General features: G+C 44.4%; 1 protein-coding gene across 2 annotated transcripts in view; it reads right to left on the bottom strand.

Moving 5' to 3' along the window:
• STAT2 (signal transducer and activator of transcription 2) overlaps positions 1–16,711 on the bottom strand; it is a 534,553-nt gene that overhangs the window by 224,342 nt on the left and 293,500 nt on the right. For both annotated transcript variants that reach the window (XM_086959626.1, XM_086959619.1), the window contains exons 12-15: positions 14,342–14,401; positions 12,442–12,462; positions 10,533–10,626; positions 8,163–8,219 (exon numbers count right to left, since the gene is read on the bottom strand). In XM_086959626.1, coding sequence (XP_086815752.1) covers positions 8,163–8,219; positions 10,533–10,626; positions 12,442–12,462; positions 14,342–14,401 — 232 coding nt within the window. The remainder of the gene's footprint in view (positions 1–8,162; positions 8,220–10,532; positions 10,627–12,441; positions 12,463–14,341; positions 14,402–16,711) is intronic.

Raw genomic sequence — 16,711 nt, 5'->3', positions numbered from 1 at the left:
AAATAAGGTGCATTTCTGAGGACTGAATAGGGGTAGGGATTTCAGCATTCATGACTGGCTAGAATGAGGAGACACTGCTTCAGGCAATAAATGTGGGTGTTATCTCTAACTGGAAGACCATTAATGGCTCCACATGCTTTTGAGAAATGGTCCAACTTTGTTGCCCATTGACAGATGTTTATTCTGTGTAATGTCCGAAATGAAGACGTAAGTGTACAAAATAAATATATCTATTGACACACATACAAATCCCACATGCAGCAAGCTGACAGTGCTCAGCTCGTTATCAGCCCAAATCATGAATTTGACAGAAGAAATTAGAGCACTCAAGGCAGTAGTGGGCTGTCTCACTGAATCCTTCAGTAAGGTACATAACAATGTCAAATTACTAAAGGAAAATCTAGTATCCAAAGTCATCTGCCTGGCGTATGGCAAGGGCGGGTTAGGTAATCATCGACTTTGTCAGGGGGACACCAGGGCATAAACAGAGACGCTAGTGGCAGCAGTACAATCCAAGGGAGGGCCAAGGGAGTCCATCATGATTGTAGGGGGATAAAGCTAATATGGCGGCCCCACCGCCCTAATATTCCAGTCTCGAAACAGGTGCAGGTCCCTCTAGCGAACATCCCACCGCCCCAGGCCAATATGCATTCCCATCCCCATGAAAGTGGCATCCCCCCAGTGCGGAAGCAGATAATATACTTGAACAACGTACCTAAGTTTGCACCTAGACCCATACAGAGGATGAGGCGTCACAGATTAAAAAATCTATCCATTGGATCTGGTGAGTTTGGGGATGCCGATCCTTAATAAGGGACGATATAGTTAGGGCTAGAAGGCACTCTATCTTTTATGACTTACGGACTCAACATCTCTTTAAAACTAATATCCGTCTCAAATATAGACCCCCAGGTGGGACCAGCGAATTTATATTTCAAACATCTTGCTGCTCCTCAATCTATTGTGTCCACGCTAAGTGAAATAAATTGATGGTTTCCTCCTTCTCCCGGGCATTCCATGCTGGCAGCTATGATAGATTACACCAGTGAGCATATCATCCCAGTCACAATAGGGAATCTTCCAACTGAGACAAGACTTCCCGGTAGCATTCGGAGTCAGCTAGATCAGGTATCAGGACCTACATCCCTTAGTGCCCCCACACTACCAACATACTTCAAATGTCATACACTATTTCAATATTATCCAGGAATATTGCGGGGCTGAGGAATAGGGGTGTTGCTCCAGATAGGAACAACTTTATAGAAACATTTGATAGTCGTGCCTTGCAGGAAACTTAGTCCATAGGGCCACTTTCCATCTTGGCTACCTAAATTACTACATCCCGGCAACACAGGGTGCTAGGGGCCGTCCACTGGGGGGCCTTACAATCTGGGTAAGACAAGACATAGGGCTCAGAGTGTAGTGAAATTCTTCCAATCAGGGTGGCGCTTGGGCCATATGGAACAACTGTCATCCTAAATGTATACACTAAAGGTCTTAGTTGGGGGCAGGGATCCAAAACTATTAACGCCATAGGCAGGTTTTTAGACGCAGTCCCAGGGGAAGCTGCAGTGGTCGTAGCTGGGGATCTAAACAAAACATTCAAACCTCTTGATACAGAGGATAATGACCTAGCGAGGGAGGAAGATGAGTACTGGGGTGTCCCCAGGGCCGGTCCTAGGCATGGGCGGTATGGGCAGCTGCCCAGGGCCTCGCGCTTGGGGGGCCACGCCACCTGCCCCGCAGAGTAGACCACAGAGAAGGGGGCCCGGCTCGACATGAAATGCGGGAAAAGCGCTGCGCGCAGTGCGCAGGCAGTAAGGCGGCTAGTTAGTAAAAGTGCATCGTCACCGTGCAAAATGCGGGAAAAGCGCGGAACGCACTCGCGCAGGCAGTTAGTTAGTGGAAGTCTATTGTTACCGTGCAAGCACGCACCACCACCTAGCTTAGTGGTGGTGGTGCCTTAGTTTTGGCGTGGTGGTGCCGTGCCTTTAGGGCATTGATGCCTAAAATGCAAGTGCAGCGAAAGTAACATCACTCACATTGTTACCCGCGATGACATCACAGGTTTGGACCCCTGGGCAAGGAGTGGAAGGTACAGACAATAAACCGAGCTGAGAGTCCTGTCTGCTTTCTGTTCTAGCCGGTGCCTTCTTGAGCCCTGAATCAGGGATGGAGCGCGCGCTGGGGTAGCAGCTGACACATGATTGGGGCTGCCGCCTGCCACTCAGAACACGAACTCCTCTGACTCCAACCGCCATGAAACCGCTAAGGGTTGCAGGACTGAGACTGTGTCCCCCAGTCCCATCAACCCCCACCCAAGGGACTGTGGCCATCTGATACCTGGCCCTCCTCTCCGGCAACAGTGGACTTTTGTGAGCCTCGCTCCCCCCGCGTATCGCGCGGCAGCGAAGTGAGGGTGCTTTACTGCTTTTACGCTTTCCATTAGCGCATTAAATTCCACTCTCAGGCGGGAGCACTTCGCGTGGCTGTGTAGTGGTTCTCTACTCTGGGAATGCAAGGAGATTGTTGAAAACACAGTTTATTTGTTTGTTGCATACGCGCAGGTGTCATATATCAGCACAATCAGTGGTTTGTGCATTTGTGCATTTCTAGCACACAAACAGGGGGCGGCACTCTAGGCAAGGCATGGACGTGGGCTGCTGGTGTTTAATGATTTGGGTCCCAGGGCAGTCAATATGGTAGCCCCCGAAAGCGCTACCAATGACTGCCCTGGACATGATTTTGGCCAGCCCCCGCCCGCGCGCTTTGCTGCTAAAATGCAGTGACGCAGCACGCACGCCGCATGCGCTTCCTGGCCTGTACAGTCGCTATTCTCTTCAGCCGAGAGCAGGGTGGAGTCCGGAGTAGGTTCGGGCCGCATTGGCATAAAGTCTTAGATGGTAAGGTAAGATGATTCATCACAGACAGTTTACTATCTCTGGAACTGAACTATATAGGGTCGAATTGAAACTGCCAAGGCTTACAGTTACAGATCAAAGCAGATGTGAGTGGGGAGCGAGCGTCTCACTCGGAGTCGGCCTGGCACCTGCCTGTGATACCAGTGTTAAGAAACCGCTAATATTAGAGCCACAAATGTATGGTCTTCAAAATTGATGTTTCCAACAGAAATGTACACAGCGGTATGCTACTGCCTGTGTGGCGCTCCACATAAGGTGCATTTATTTGACCGCCACCACCCAACCATAAAGAGGTTATCTTCAGTACAGGAGTGCACTGACCACCTGCGTGCTGGTGCACCAAGGAACAAATGTTTTGCTGTTGGTGTTTGCTGGGTTGCTGTTTTACAGCTCTCCCCCATCCGACCAGACTAGCAGCCCAATGGGAGAGGACTGAAAAATAGAACACACATAATTACCGCATCAATGTGTGGCGGCATCGTGATTGCAGGGAATGTCATTTTCTTTAATGTGTAGGTTTGCGTTGTTTTTTATGTCATGCCATGTTATGTAAGATACATGTTGTGTCAGCCCAGATTTACAGTTCTTTCAGGCCGAGAGATTGTCCACAGTAAGAAGGAGAGCATGAGGCTATCTGGACATGGGAGGCTGTCAGTGGAGAAGTGGAAGGAGGGGCTGTTGGCTTACCAGAACATTTGAATGCGTGAGAGATTGATGAACATTTGGATTGCTGAAGGCTTAGTGGGGGTGAGTTTCAAATTCTATAGTCAGAATGTGTCCTTCACCCTGGGTAAATATACCTGAGGGCTTTAAGAATACAAAAGAGGACAAAAGTTTCTAATGGCAGATGGGGCTTGTTTAATTGTACATCCAGAAGCCAAGAGAGTATGTTTAGGGCTTGATTGGGACCTAGAAGAGGGATTTTGAAGTTGGGTGGATGGGCGCCGAATGTTATACGAGGCATTATCAGCACACTACCTGATGGACGTGGGGAAAGCATATATTTACCCCCAACACATCAAGCATATGTTCCCTACATCTCCACCTGAGTGCCCACGATGTAAACTTGTAGAAGCAGGGTTCTATCATATAGTTTGGACCGTCCTCCGCAACAACGGAGGTGGATGGAGATTATGGCCACCATAGCTGAAAAGGCGGGCCATGGGTTGCCCACCACCCTTGAGTCCTACCTCCTTGGACTCCGCCCCAAAGCTCCAGGGGATAAACATCTGCACAGGTTTACCAACCTTACATTTGTGTTATTCAAACGACACACAATAATGCAATGGCCAAGTGCAAAAGCAAGTGTAATACATTCCTTCAGTGATAGAGGTATGACAAGAGTGGAGGTGGGAACAGGGATACCTACATTGTGAACATAGAGGCCAAAAATGACACCTGCCCTCCATGACGGGGACATTTGATGTCCGTGAAGCGATGGATTAACGATGGTCACACATCGGGACCATGGTTCCCTCACAAAGCAGAACCATAGTGAAAGCCTGTGAAATTTATATTGCTGTTTTCTTGACCCTCTGGTTCCTTTGGAATTTGGGGGCATGTCCAGCTAATCATTCAAGGATCCGGCAAGTGTTACACTCATGGATTTTTGCTCACCTGTTTTCCATCCCCTCTACTTTTTGTCCATGTTACTAATATCCACATTAGTTTGCTACAGTGATGCCAAATAACTAAGATCACAAGTCCTGCGAAGTCACTTTCTGTGATGTCACTTCTTGCGACGCAATATGCAATTAGAGGGGCCTCACATCTTCCCTTTCGCCCGGGGCCTCAGAAGGCCTAGGACCGGCTCTGGGTGTCCCGCTCCTGGAAATACACCCAATTAAAAGTTGGACTGAAGCTGCCATTCAACTAAAAGCTCTCTCTTTAGAACATGGTTTAAGGGCAGCCACCGGTCGATTCAACTCCGGTAGACAAGGGTCAAAGACTTTTAATAATGGTTACCACTCTAGTCGCATTGATTTTTTAATTTTATTTAAAGAGTTTTATATAGCGCTGACTAGACCCAAAGGTATCAGAGCGCGTTACATAAGGGTCCACATAGTTGCAAACAGACATCAGTTACAAGTTACAAAGGATACCAGTAAAAAACTTACCTCCTAGTCAGCTTGAACCTTTGGCATACCCTTGAGGAAACGGCCATACAGGCACCATGGAGAGTGATCACGATCCACTATGTTCAAGGTTCATATTTAGGGACCTAAGGGCACTTGCACAACCTGATACCCTACCTATCACCAGTGATCTTTTGCTCTCAAACAATATGCGCCGAGTCGAATGGCCCATGATTGCAGAATGCCCGGAAACATTATCCTCCATAAGTAGCGAATTGGAAAGCACAGTTAGAGCGATGGAGACATGCCTCCCTAACCTCAAATTGGCCAAAGAATTCACACAGTTGCACAACTTACTGTTCTTAAGAATATGCAAGTACTTCCAAAAACCGAGGAAGGCTAGAGCAAAAGTTATTAAGCCAAAACAACACTGGTACAACCATGAATGAAGACATGCTCGTAATGCCCTTAGTGAAGCGATTAAGTTGGGAGCTGTGGCTAGAGTGCGAATTGCTAGATCTACCTATAGGAATGCTATTCATCGTGCCAAAAAAGCTTGGGATGAGGACAGATGGCATGAATTAAAACATGCCTGTGATAGCAACATCTCCCAGCGGTTCTGGAACGTGGTTAAATGGGGTAAGGGAGGAGTAGTACAGCCCCAGGAAAATCACGTCGACCCTGATGTGTGGGTTACCCACTTTGCCACTCAATATGCTTGTGACGAAAGCGAGGAGAGTTTACCATTTCCAATCCATCCCTACCCTGCCGGCAGGGTATTTGATGAGGCAGACGTTAGAGGGGCTCTCAGAGCACTAACAGGAGGTGGAACAACAGGGATGGACTGTGTATCGGCCGATATTTTTCTGTTCGATAGATCGAAATGGTCCAACTCTATACTATTACTTGCTAATGCCATAGCCCAAGGAGCACCTATCCCGGCCACTTGGGGGGGAGAGGAGGGGATAATTCCCATAGACAAATCCATGCACTGTAACTATAGGGCAATAAGCCTTTTAGATTTGATACAAAAAGTGGTGGCCAGTCTTATTTTGGCCAAGGTTCAGGCCTGGATCAATGAAAATACCATTCTTACCCCTCTCCAGGCAGGTTTTTTGGCCCATATTAACACAATTGACCAGGTCTTTCGTTCTGTCCTTATATATTGGTGGACATTAGTTCCTGGCAAGGCTAGCATGCATGCTGCCTTTGTCGATCTCAAATCCACTTTTGACCTGGTCTCACAGAATAAATTGTGGGAGGTCTTGAAGAAGATGGGGATATCACTCGACCTACTTTCCTTGATTGCCCACCTCCATTATGTAAATTACGCACAAATACTTTGGGGGGTGCCAGGAAATTAGACAGATCCCTTCCCTGTGCGAAAGGGCATCCGTCAAGGATGTGTGCTGGCTCCCACATTGTTCTCTCTTTTCATAAATGTAGTCGCAAACTTCCTTGATGCCATCCAAACAGATGCACCTGTTCTATCTGGAAGAAAAATCCCCATTCCAATGTTTGCGGACGACAAGCTGATAATTTCTAAAACTCCAAGCGGAATATAGTGTGCACTCCAACGTTTTCAAGTCAGAAGCAACTGACTTCACTAAGACTTACAGTCATACCCTAACATTCGAACAGTCTACAGCTTCTGGAACGTATCCTGTACAAAATTCTTCTATAGTTACATAGATGTAACACGTTGACTTTGGAGATTTGATCTTCACGAGACATCTTTAAACTGCAATGGTTGACACATTGTCACTAGCAGACGAGTGTGGGTTTCTAGATATATAAATCTGTTAACTTATTAAACCACTCAAGATTGATCGCTACAGGTCTGCTTGTAAGGTGAGTTTAGGCACGGAGTTCTGATTTCTTAATTTGAATTTGCTGACTATTACAAATTAAAGCTCTATTTCTTTATCATGCCTACTTATTAGAGATTTTTCCCTTTTCTTTTTGGCAGTTTCTTTTTTAACTCTGTTTTGTGCAAAAGCTTTAGAGCTTACTTCACTTAACCTCTGCTGTTATCAACTACATGAAAACGTCAAGAAAACTGCATGAAAACTATTAGCCTCTTTTGATGCTAGAGTGAATACTAAACGAGGAAATTAATCTCATGTTCTTAATAAGAGTTCAGGATCTTGAATGATTTTTGTTAACAACTGTCCAGGAACACCGTAAAACCAAACAAAATACCAATTGTTAGAAAAAAAAAGAAAATTGACTGGAGAGGTACAATGTGTCCACAATGTACGTAATGCGAGTGATCATCATACACCTGTAAAGCTGATGCAATCAATGTTAAACAATATAACATATTCAGTGTTTATATCTTCTCTAATGCCTTTATACCTACAAAGAGTTAAGAGAGTAAACACCACAAAGAGCAAAAGGTTACTAAAGAGAAGTTTAAACATGCTTCCCTCTTGACAACACAGTTCTCATGTTAGAAATCCACTTTACTAATGGAGATTATTTGTAGTGGGACAGGTTTTTAAAAATGTCCTTCTATATTAACCCCTTTGCTGCAGAGATGCCTTGGAAACTTCCATTTCAGATAACTTTTTTAAAGTTTGCAGACAGCTGGTGCAACCGTAGCAGGGGCATCTGTCTTAACATTACACCTTTTATGACGTGTATATAAGTAAATGGAGTGCCGTAATTGTTTAAAAGGTTTCAGACTTCACATAAAACGATATATTGTCACACAGAGTGACAAAATCTTTGCCACACAGTTTTGGTTTAGAAAAACTATTAATTAATGTGCAGTTTTAATGGTTGTTTCAGGGCCCATTTTTTAAAAATGTCAATATATTTAGAAACCCATACATTCACACACATGTCCAATATTGCAAAAGATAATCTATTCAATTTTGCGAAGTGTGAGAAGGTACATTAAAAAAAGGGCAGTGCTGCATTTCTACAGGCAGCCGGATGTTACGCTAAGAACAGGCTGAGAGGCAAGCATGTCAGTCACAGTTCCCTAAAAATCGGCACAAATTCACAGCATAAGAATGGGGTCTGTCCAAAGGCCTGTAATAAGATGTATGTGTCTACTGCAAAGCCTAGGACTGCGTTATAAAAGCTCTGGTCCTCACAGGCCAGCATAAGGAAGAAATTGCCTAGCTGGGAATGACACAGACTAAAGATGCATACTTACATCATTAATTCCTTTACTTCCCTTGCCTCCAGCTCCAGCTCGCTGCTCTTTAAGAGTCTACAGTCAAGAGAAAAAAAATAGATAAACGCAGTCTGAATATGAGCCATGGTCATACCATAAGCCCTCCCTGCACAAAGCCAGTATGGACAAGTGTTGACACAACCATTCAGCTTCGCTGAAAAGTAGCTGTCCTGTACAGACAACTTCATGTTACCAACCAATAGAATGTTGCAATTGGTAACACATTGATGACATAATCAGGCACAGCCATGTCGAAAAACAGGCAGCTCAGGGGCAACAGAGGTGAAGAATAAACCTCTCCAAGAAAAACGTTATCTTTTCATTTGTATCATCATGTTTTATCATACTGTACACCGTGCAACTCTTCTGCCCTTACACTCCTCACCCGTCCCTCACTGGGTCCCCATTGAACACGTGTTCTTTTGTTATTAAATTACCGTCTCCCATCACATATCTTACCAATGAATCAACTCACAATTTTGCATTTTTTTAAGAACAAGAATATGACCCACAATCCAAAATACTATCAGTAGTAACAAGACTGTCAATTTCTGCAGCACACTCCAGGTTTCTACAGAGCACATTTAATGAGTCTCTCTCTATTTGTATCAAAAACTCGGTTATCTTCTGAAAAGAGCTGAACGCTAGCTTTAACTACCTGTCACTATTCCCGCCGGCGCCTATTCAACTTTTAACTGTCTGTCATTAGACTCACTTCTGAGGTTATTCTAGGCTTCTACATAAGCTTCACGTCAATCACGCCTGCAGAGGTTTGATTCATGGAAACAAAACTAAAAGACAAGCACATCATAAAGGAGAATTTGCCATGCTGCTAGAAAGACAGGTGCCACCGCCCAACCTGCCACACATGATCTGGAGGTTGCCACCCACTGTGATTGAAGAGCAGACCATGCTCTCTTTCAAAAGGGCTATAATCCTGTTCTTTGGAACAGGACATGGAAGAAAAGGGGGGATTTCACAGCTCTCGCCTGTGGGGGATCAGGGGAGTAGGACTGCTTTTGATACTCTGTTGAGCGGAAAGATTAGGATGGTTGCCACTGCTCTGTTTTGGTTGAGGAAGATGGGGATTGCTTCCACTACTCTTCTGAGCGGTGAGAGGGGAGGGAAGGATCGATTCCTCTGCTCTCTCCAGGGTGGGGGGGGGGAGGGGCACTGCTCTTCTGGGTGGGGAAGAGCAGAATTGCCTCCATTCTTCTCCAGAGCAAACACAAGGAGATGATAAGACGGAGTGCTGAAACTTTTCAGGCACTCACCCCCAGTCACAGATCTGGGTTGAATCCTTAACCGTTGGTAACAGTTCAACCCGAACAGCCAAGCCAGGTCTTCCCTGGAACCGAAACAAGCACCCTGGGACCAGTTTCGGGGAACCACCCCTCATCAGGCAGGCTAGCTTGAATCCAGTGGCAAAGTGAGCAAGGGACCCACGTCTGGGCATACCCTGCCAACTTAGGATGAATATTCAAACACGAGGAGATGATGGACGGAGCACTGAAATCTTTTCTTCTCCAGGGTAGAGGAGTGGAGGGTAGTATTGCTTCTATCATCCTCACCTCAGTAGAGGACAGAAGGCTTCTGTAGTTCTATGCTGGCCATAGAGAGTGAGCTCTCTTTCACTACTCTCTAGTGTGCAAAGAGACATAGCCAAAACCCAATGGCCTTCTTCAAAGTTGAAAAGTTTAACATCATTTTCACTTCTCTCTTGTAGGGAGTGCGTAGGATTGCTTCTATTACACTGTCGCTGGTGGGTGACAGAGGCTGGATTTCACTGCTCTCTCCAGAGATGGTGAGAGTAGGATAGCTTCCACCACTCTCTATTGGGTTTGACAGTAGAATAACTACCACTGTTGTACCCTAGGGGGGGCGAGGTTGGGGGGCTAACATGACTCCCACGTTCCCCCCCTGAGATATTGGAGTGAAGAAGGACACCTTTCTCCCTCATGAGCAGGGGTGAGCAGGACTGCTTTCTCTGCTCCCTCCTACACAGGGAGTGCAAGATGATTACCACTGTTCCCTCCTGAGAGGCCTCTACTGTTTTATCTTGGGCAGAATTGGGTATGGAGCCTTCCACTGCTCTCACGCTGTCAGAACCCAATCAGAGCTTACTTTCATTAACATGCACAGACTTGAGGTATTAAAATAAATAAACCTTGCTGCATGCAGGCTACATACTGCCTATAGCGATCTATGCACTACCTAGGACAAGGAGCTATGGTTAGTGATGAATGATAGAAAATTATCTACAGTAAGCGCTGTTGCCCTGAGAGGGTAGCCTGGTGCTAACAGTAGATACCCGTCCCTTCCAAGCATTATATGTAATAGTGACATTACCAAGAACTTGAAGTCCGCCACAAGACCCTTCTTCTGCACATCGTCCATGCCCAGCACTTTGTCCAAGGTGCCCAGTACATTGAACTTCCGATACCTTTCGACAATCACAGAAAAGAAATGGATACCAAGGGTGTTAAAAAGCAGTCAATACGGTTTTAATTTAGCACCAGACATTGTAATTCCTCTTTATAGTCAAACATCATTCAGGGGTGTTTGTCCCTCTTTCGGAGCATGGGCCCTTTATTTATGTCTTTACATTGCTAGCTTTTGCACAACTTCCTTTTGTTTAAGCCCTCCACAAGAGTGCACATGTGTTCTAGCTGTCGCCATTGTGTACTTCTCTACCCCTCGCCACGCTTCATGTTCCTCTCACTCACTGTGTGCTGCTGCCTGGCAGCTTCATGTTGCTCTATCTTGCCAGTTTGCTTTTCTCCCACCCACGTTCTCCGTGTTGCTTCCATCCCACAACCCTCAGTGTTGTTTCTGTCCCCAGCCCTATGTTTAGCTTCTGTCCCCCTGCCCTGTTGCTTCCGTACCCCTGCACTTTGTGTTTCTTCTCCCCACATACATTATTAGTTTTTGCTTCCGAACATCCCCCTGTGTTGGTTCCCACTGGCCTCTTTAAATAAAACTTGCTTTTCTATGTTTTTTTCTTCTTTTTCTTCTTAGCCATGGATCCAACGTGGGCAGGTAAATACAAAAGCTGCTTCATTTTGTAGGCACACAGAGGTGAAGTGTGCATGCCTAAAAAAATACGAGGCTGGCCTTGTCAATTTTTTTTTATTCTTTAGCCATGGTGCACAGCACCATCAATGCTGCCTAACTTGGCTAAACACAGATGGCAAAACCAATAGGTCCCAAAGGTGAGACCTATTGGCTTTGACAGTGCTTGTTTCTAGTTTCCTTGCCCGCGTGCTTCATCTCTGCATGCTTTTTTAATATTATGCTTGAATGAGTATTTTGCACAACTTTCTTCTAACCCTCAGCTCAGTATTTCCCCCAACTATTGCTCATCTTAGCCCTCTTAGATTTCTCCCTGACCATCTTCTTCCTTCTGTATTCTCGCCTCTTCATCTTTCCTTCAGGTAATGGAATAAATAGGAAACAGATTACCTCAACACTATCTTTTCTTTATCCAGTACCCCTTCTTCCTCTTAAAAAAAAATATATATAGGCTTTTTAACTACTTTCATTTTTATATTAGGACCTTAGTATTCCATCCTAGGGCCCCCTACAGCTTTCTCCTTTTTACATAAAAATGAAATGCTATCATTTTTTAGTCCGATTTGTATTCTCTAACCAGTAAAGCCCTCAGGATTGCATAAGTGTGGGACACAATTTGCAATCCATGCATACCAGTCCTGGTTAGGACACTCACTGCAAGCGGAAACATGCAGGGAGAAAGCTGGTAATTAGCAATGACTATTTCGCCTCTGTGTAGTAGTCGGATCTCTGTAAGCTAGAAATGAAACTCCCGCCTCACTGTAACTATAGAGGTTTCTTTTGAGTACGAGAATAACCCCTCTGGCATCTTCATAAAGGTGGGATTCACTCTTGTACTAAGAAATGCTGCACCTGTAACCTTCTAGCAGTGGTGTTTTACACTTGTAGCTGGTGTAATAATCTCATCTCACCTGCAGCAGGAGGGGTTACTCATGTAGCTATGCCTCTCTCACCACCTTCTAACTTCAACTATCACTCTTGCAGGTATGACTGTCCCTCACTTCCTTGAAGACACCCACCTTGGACTTGAACTACTGTGCGCCTAAACTCTCCTTGAAACTGCCAGTGTGTGCGGGACATCCACTGCAACCTTAACTTGAGTCAGGAACACACTCACAGCCAATAGGTCACACCAATGGTAATTCAGTAAGAACATTAACATAACCAGATGTAGGAAGGGACTTACCCTTTGGAAGACGGAGGATTTCTGCAAAATCAAAAAACAGAAACGTTTAGATTTTTATGATTCCATCTCAGGTCTAAAGGGGTTCTTTTTTTTTTTTAATCAAAAGGTGGTTTAAACATTTGGCAAGATCTCAAGTTGTAGTTTATTGAAACTGGGCTCATCTGACTGGGATTTTCCAGGAAAGGAAATATATATTTAGTCTATGATAACAAGTGAATACACCTTTTTTAAAAAAAATTGTACAAGCCAATGTGAGTTAAAAAAAGACTTAAAAAACGTATTGTTTAAAACAAGTCCTTTTAAAAGGTATTTTTTAGGATACTAATGAGGGTTGGATAGGCCCTGCACAGCCCAAGTCTCCATCACCTCAACTGTCAATTCATCCTGCACTTATCACAGGCATCAGACATTTACAAACTACAACTGCCCGCTAATATGTTTCTTATGAAGTAGAGAGACCTTGCAAATGTGCAGAGATCACAGTCAAAATATGGAATATAGTGTGGGGATTGAATTTATGCCAGACCTTAGCTCCACTTGTTGTTTGCTCAAATGTTATTGTAAGGTGTGCGGTATGATGAATGCAATGTCCATTAGCGAAGTGGCAGATTCGAGAGACTACGCAAAGACAGAAACATTTCCAGCTCACATAATGCTGTACAGATGCATGTAATGAAACCTGCACAATGTCTGGCAAAGATGTCACCATGGCAGCTATGTCACACATTACTTGGCACTGATTGTATGTATGAGTGCATATATGTGGCTTCTAACCTACTACTGGTGCAGAATTCAGAACTGAACCCATCACGATTGAATAAAGAACCTTTGACAATTTTGTTTCTAAAATTTACGTGGCCAACCCCTCTTCTTAATATGCCTGGGAAAGCATACTTGTAAAAACCTGGAGAAATAACTGTAAAATGCATCCAAGTGACTATGCTTGCTCTATCACAGTTTGCTCTAAATTTGTCAGGAAACATTTTTGAAAAGGCTTCCCTAGCACATAATTGGGAGATTTTAGATTTTAAAGGAATTCTAAAAATGTGTAAAACCGGTATCACATTTAATATGAAATTTAAGGGTGCTAACCAAGTGAACGTAGGCTTAGTCATTGGACCTCGGAAAAGGCAAGGTATCATTTTTTTTACGGAGTTTTCTATAGCGCGAACTTGACCCGGTATCTGGTATCAGAGCGCTTTACATAGCACCAGTCGTGTTCCATTCATGAAGCTGCAGGGTAATTCTGTTCATTTGAAGGAAATGTATAGCACTGGCTTATTTAAACGACACATGAATTGGTGCTACGTGTATATAGAGCCTAGGGTTTTGCTATACACAATTACATGAAAAATGGAGGAAAATGTTATACAATTCTACGGATGGGGGGTGTATTTGATTCAGGAGTTTAAAGGCGTAATTTTAACCATGTAAAAGGGACATGGGTAACACCGTTTTAGTGGATATTTATTTCCATTTCAGATAGAGCCGGGTTAACGTGTAAATTATAAGACCATGTGGAAGCTTTTTTATGCATTCTCGGGAGGGGGCATCAATTTTCGAGCTGCTATTAATCTGAAAAATATTTTGATGGAACTAATTTCAGAGAAGCTCAGAAAAATATGTATCACTTCAAGAGGAATTGGGAAACGTGTATCACGTTCAGAGAGGTCAGCCAGTGAAAATCCAATCTAGGGGAATGCAGGAACGGCTGTGTCCTCTTCATTGATTCAAGGAAACAGCATCAATGTCTAGAGTATTTCAAGTAGCTATCAAGCAGTGCAGAAGACTCCTAAATATTCAGAGAGACTCGGAGTTCAGGGAGCCTCGGGCTGAGTAGTACAGGGTCCAATCAGAGGAGACGTTACAGCAACATTCTTCTTTGATGTTGGTTACTCACTTGTCAATGGAAACCGTCACCTTTAAGGAATGGTTGAGTTCCTGCAGCTTCACCAGCAGCCTGAGGGAAAGGAAGCACTCATGTCACAAAGGCAGTGTAATCAGACAAAGAGGTGCACATTCAGTCAACCCAACAGCTGATGTCAGCGTCTTGTGGTCTAAAGCATAGTTTCATCGCATGATCACCAGTCGAGCAGATATATTGCACAATCTTCTCTCATGTTAATGACAAATAACAGAAGCTCAATGAACCACAAGAAAAGGTAAACTACTTGTGAACAGTTCAGAAAAATAGACGAATTTGGGAAATCACTAACTATTTTGCGGATGTCTACTTGAAGGTAGTGCCATACATGATACACTCTTCGTGCTTGGTTTCTCTAGAAGTTGATGACTGGAGAAAACATATCTACCTGAAGAACCGGAAGGCATATTATCCATGATTAGTGCAGAACTCAGAAGCTCACTGCCAAGTGGATTTAGATATTAAAGTAACATAAGCCAAAGTTATAAGCTGCAAGTCTGAATCAACGTACAAAAGACGAGCTGCACTCACAAGAACAAATGGAAACTCCACAGATGACATCACCAAAGGTGAGGCGTGTCAACGTGTAGATTATACCACCTATTATATTCTCATGCCTTTATGACCCCTTCACTGTCAATATTGGGAAGTGTGCAGACAGTATCTTGACAACCTCTATGTGCGAGATCCCTGCTGATAATGTATCTTTATTCCATTACAGAAATTGCCCTGTAAAATGACATTTTATACTTCACAATGCACACTCTCCACTTAAGGAACAGAGTCCCTAAGGGGTTATTAAGAAACCAGTAGGTGCAGCCAATGACTTTAAGAAGTCACAAGGAGTCTAATGGCGGGATGCTGAAGAACAAATTACTTAACTTCGTTAACGCTCTTTTTGGTGGATACTCCAATTGCAGTTTCCTCACCTTGTAAACAACCTTGGGTACCACACTGGGTTAAGAGATTTTTTTCTCAGCAATTCCTTTGAGTCCCGGAATTGTGTAGCTTCGCAACAGTTCCTTTCGGTTCTGGAAGTGGCATTGTGGCCACATCCAACCCCCACCCATGTGCGGCGAAGTCATTTTCTAATAATACCAGACCTATCCATCGGATGTGCTGCCGTTCGAGAATCAGATTTGACAGAGTGCATATCTCCAATTGGGACCTATTTAGATGTAGAAAAGAGTCAATAATATGGAATGGAGTGGTAGGTGGGATGGTGTGGAACCTACGGTTAGACAGAGTATCTACCAGAAAGAGCCTTATTGAAGGTATGTAACATGTTCTTCTGATGGATACTTCTAACCGCAGATTCCTCACTAGTCGAACAGTTATTAAAGCAGTATCATCCCGGATGATGGGGATGTGGAATGGTTCAGATCAAAAAGTCATGCTGAACCAAACAGGCAAAATATCTTTCCAGCGAACCTGGCTATCCAGACAGTTGTTCTTTGTTAACATGTAAACTGATGCTCACAAAGTCACCTGGCAGATTTCCAAAACAGTAGCTCCACACACCAACGCTGTGGTAGCAGCCTTGGCTCTGGTGGAATGAGCCTGGAGGCTGGTTTTAGGTGTCGCCTGAGCCAGCGCATGCGCTGCTCAGCAACGCATTTAGTTAGGGCTTTTAAAAGTGCTGCCACACGGCCTTGCTTTCACTCGCTCGTGCTCGTGCACGCGCGCAGCCGCCAGCTTTCAGCGCCCTGGCCAATCCTTCTTGCAGGGGCACCACTCGCGTGTTTTTTTTGCGGGTGCACAGAACTCTCGGGCTTGTTGCTCGCGCTTCTTGTTTTTTAATCTTTCCACACCCTTGCTTCCCCCTTAAAATATCTGTGTCCGCCATCCCTCCCCCGGTAGGGACACATACTAAGAACTTAAAAGCTGACGCTAAAAGGTTTATTCCTATCGCAGAGTTCCGGAGCCCTTCAGGGCAACATTACATGCCGGCCGCGCCTCACTTTGTAGAAACATTGCAAAATTCTTGTTTTTTTTTCGATTTAAACCCGGTATTAAATCTATCTAAATATCACAGTTTGTCTGAATGAGGTGTCGTGCATTTCATTCCAGCCTCACCTAAAAGTGCCTCTTCGTGCTATGAATTACACTAAAACCCACCAATCAGCATGGAGGAGGGCTGCGTTTTATTAAGACGTAATCCCCAATGCATTAGGAGTTTATTGTTGTTGAATTTCATTGATTGATGCTGCCAAAGGCGCCTAAAGTCGTACCCTTTAGTACCCCCGAGCGAGCAGGTGGGTAAAACGGGTTCTTATCTGGAGAACTTAATCTCCTTGAAGCTTTTCCACGCGAAGGGACAAGAGAGCTGTTCCAGTGACGCATATC

The sequence above is a fragment of the Lissotriton vulgaris genome, chromosome 1_1, assembly GCF_964263255.1.
Source record: "Lissotriton vulgaris chromosome 1_1, aLisVul1.2, whole genome shotgun sequence".
In the NCBI taxonomy this organism is placed as follows: Eukaryota; Metazoa; Chordata; class Amphibia; order Caudata; family Salamandridae; genus Lissotriton; species Lissotriton vulgaris.
Note: the sequence above shows the minus strand (reverse complement) of the source record. Positions and strands in the feature narration are given on the sequence as shown.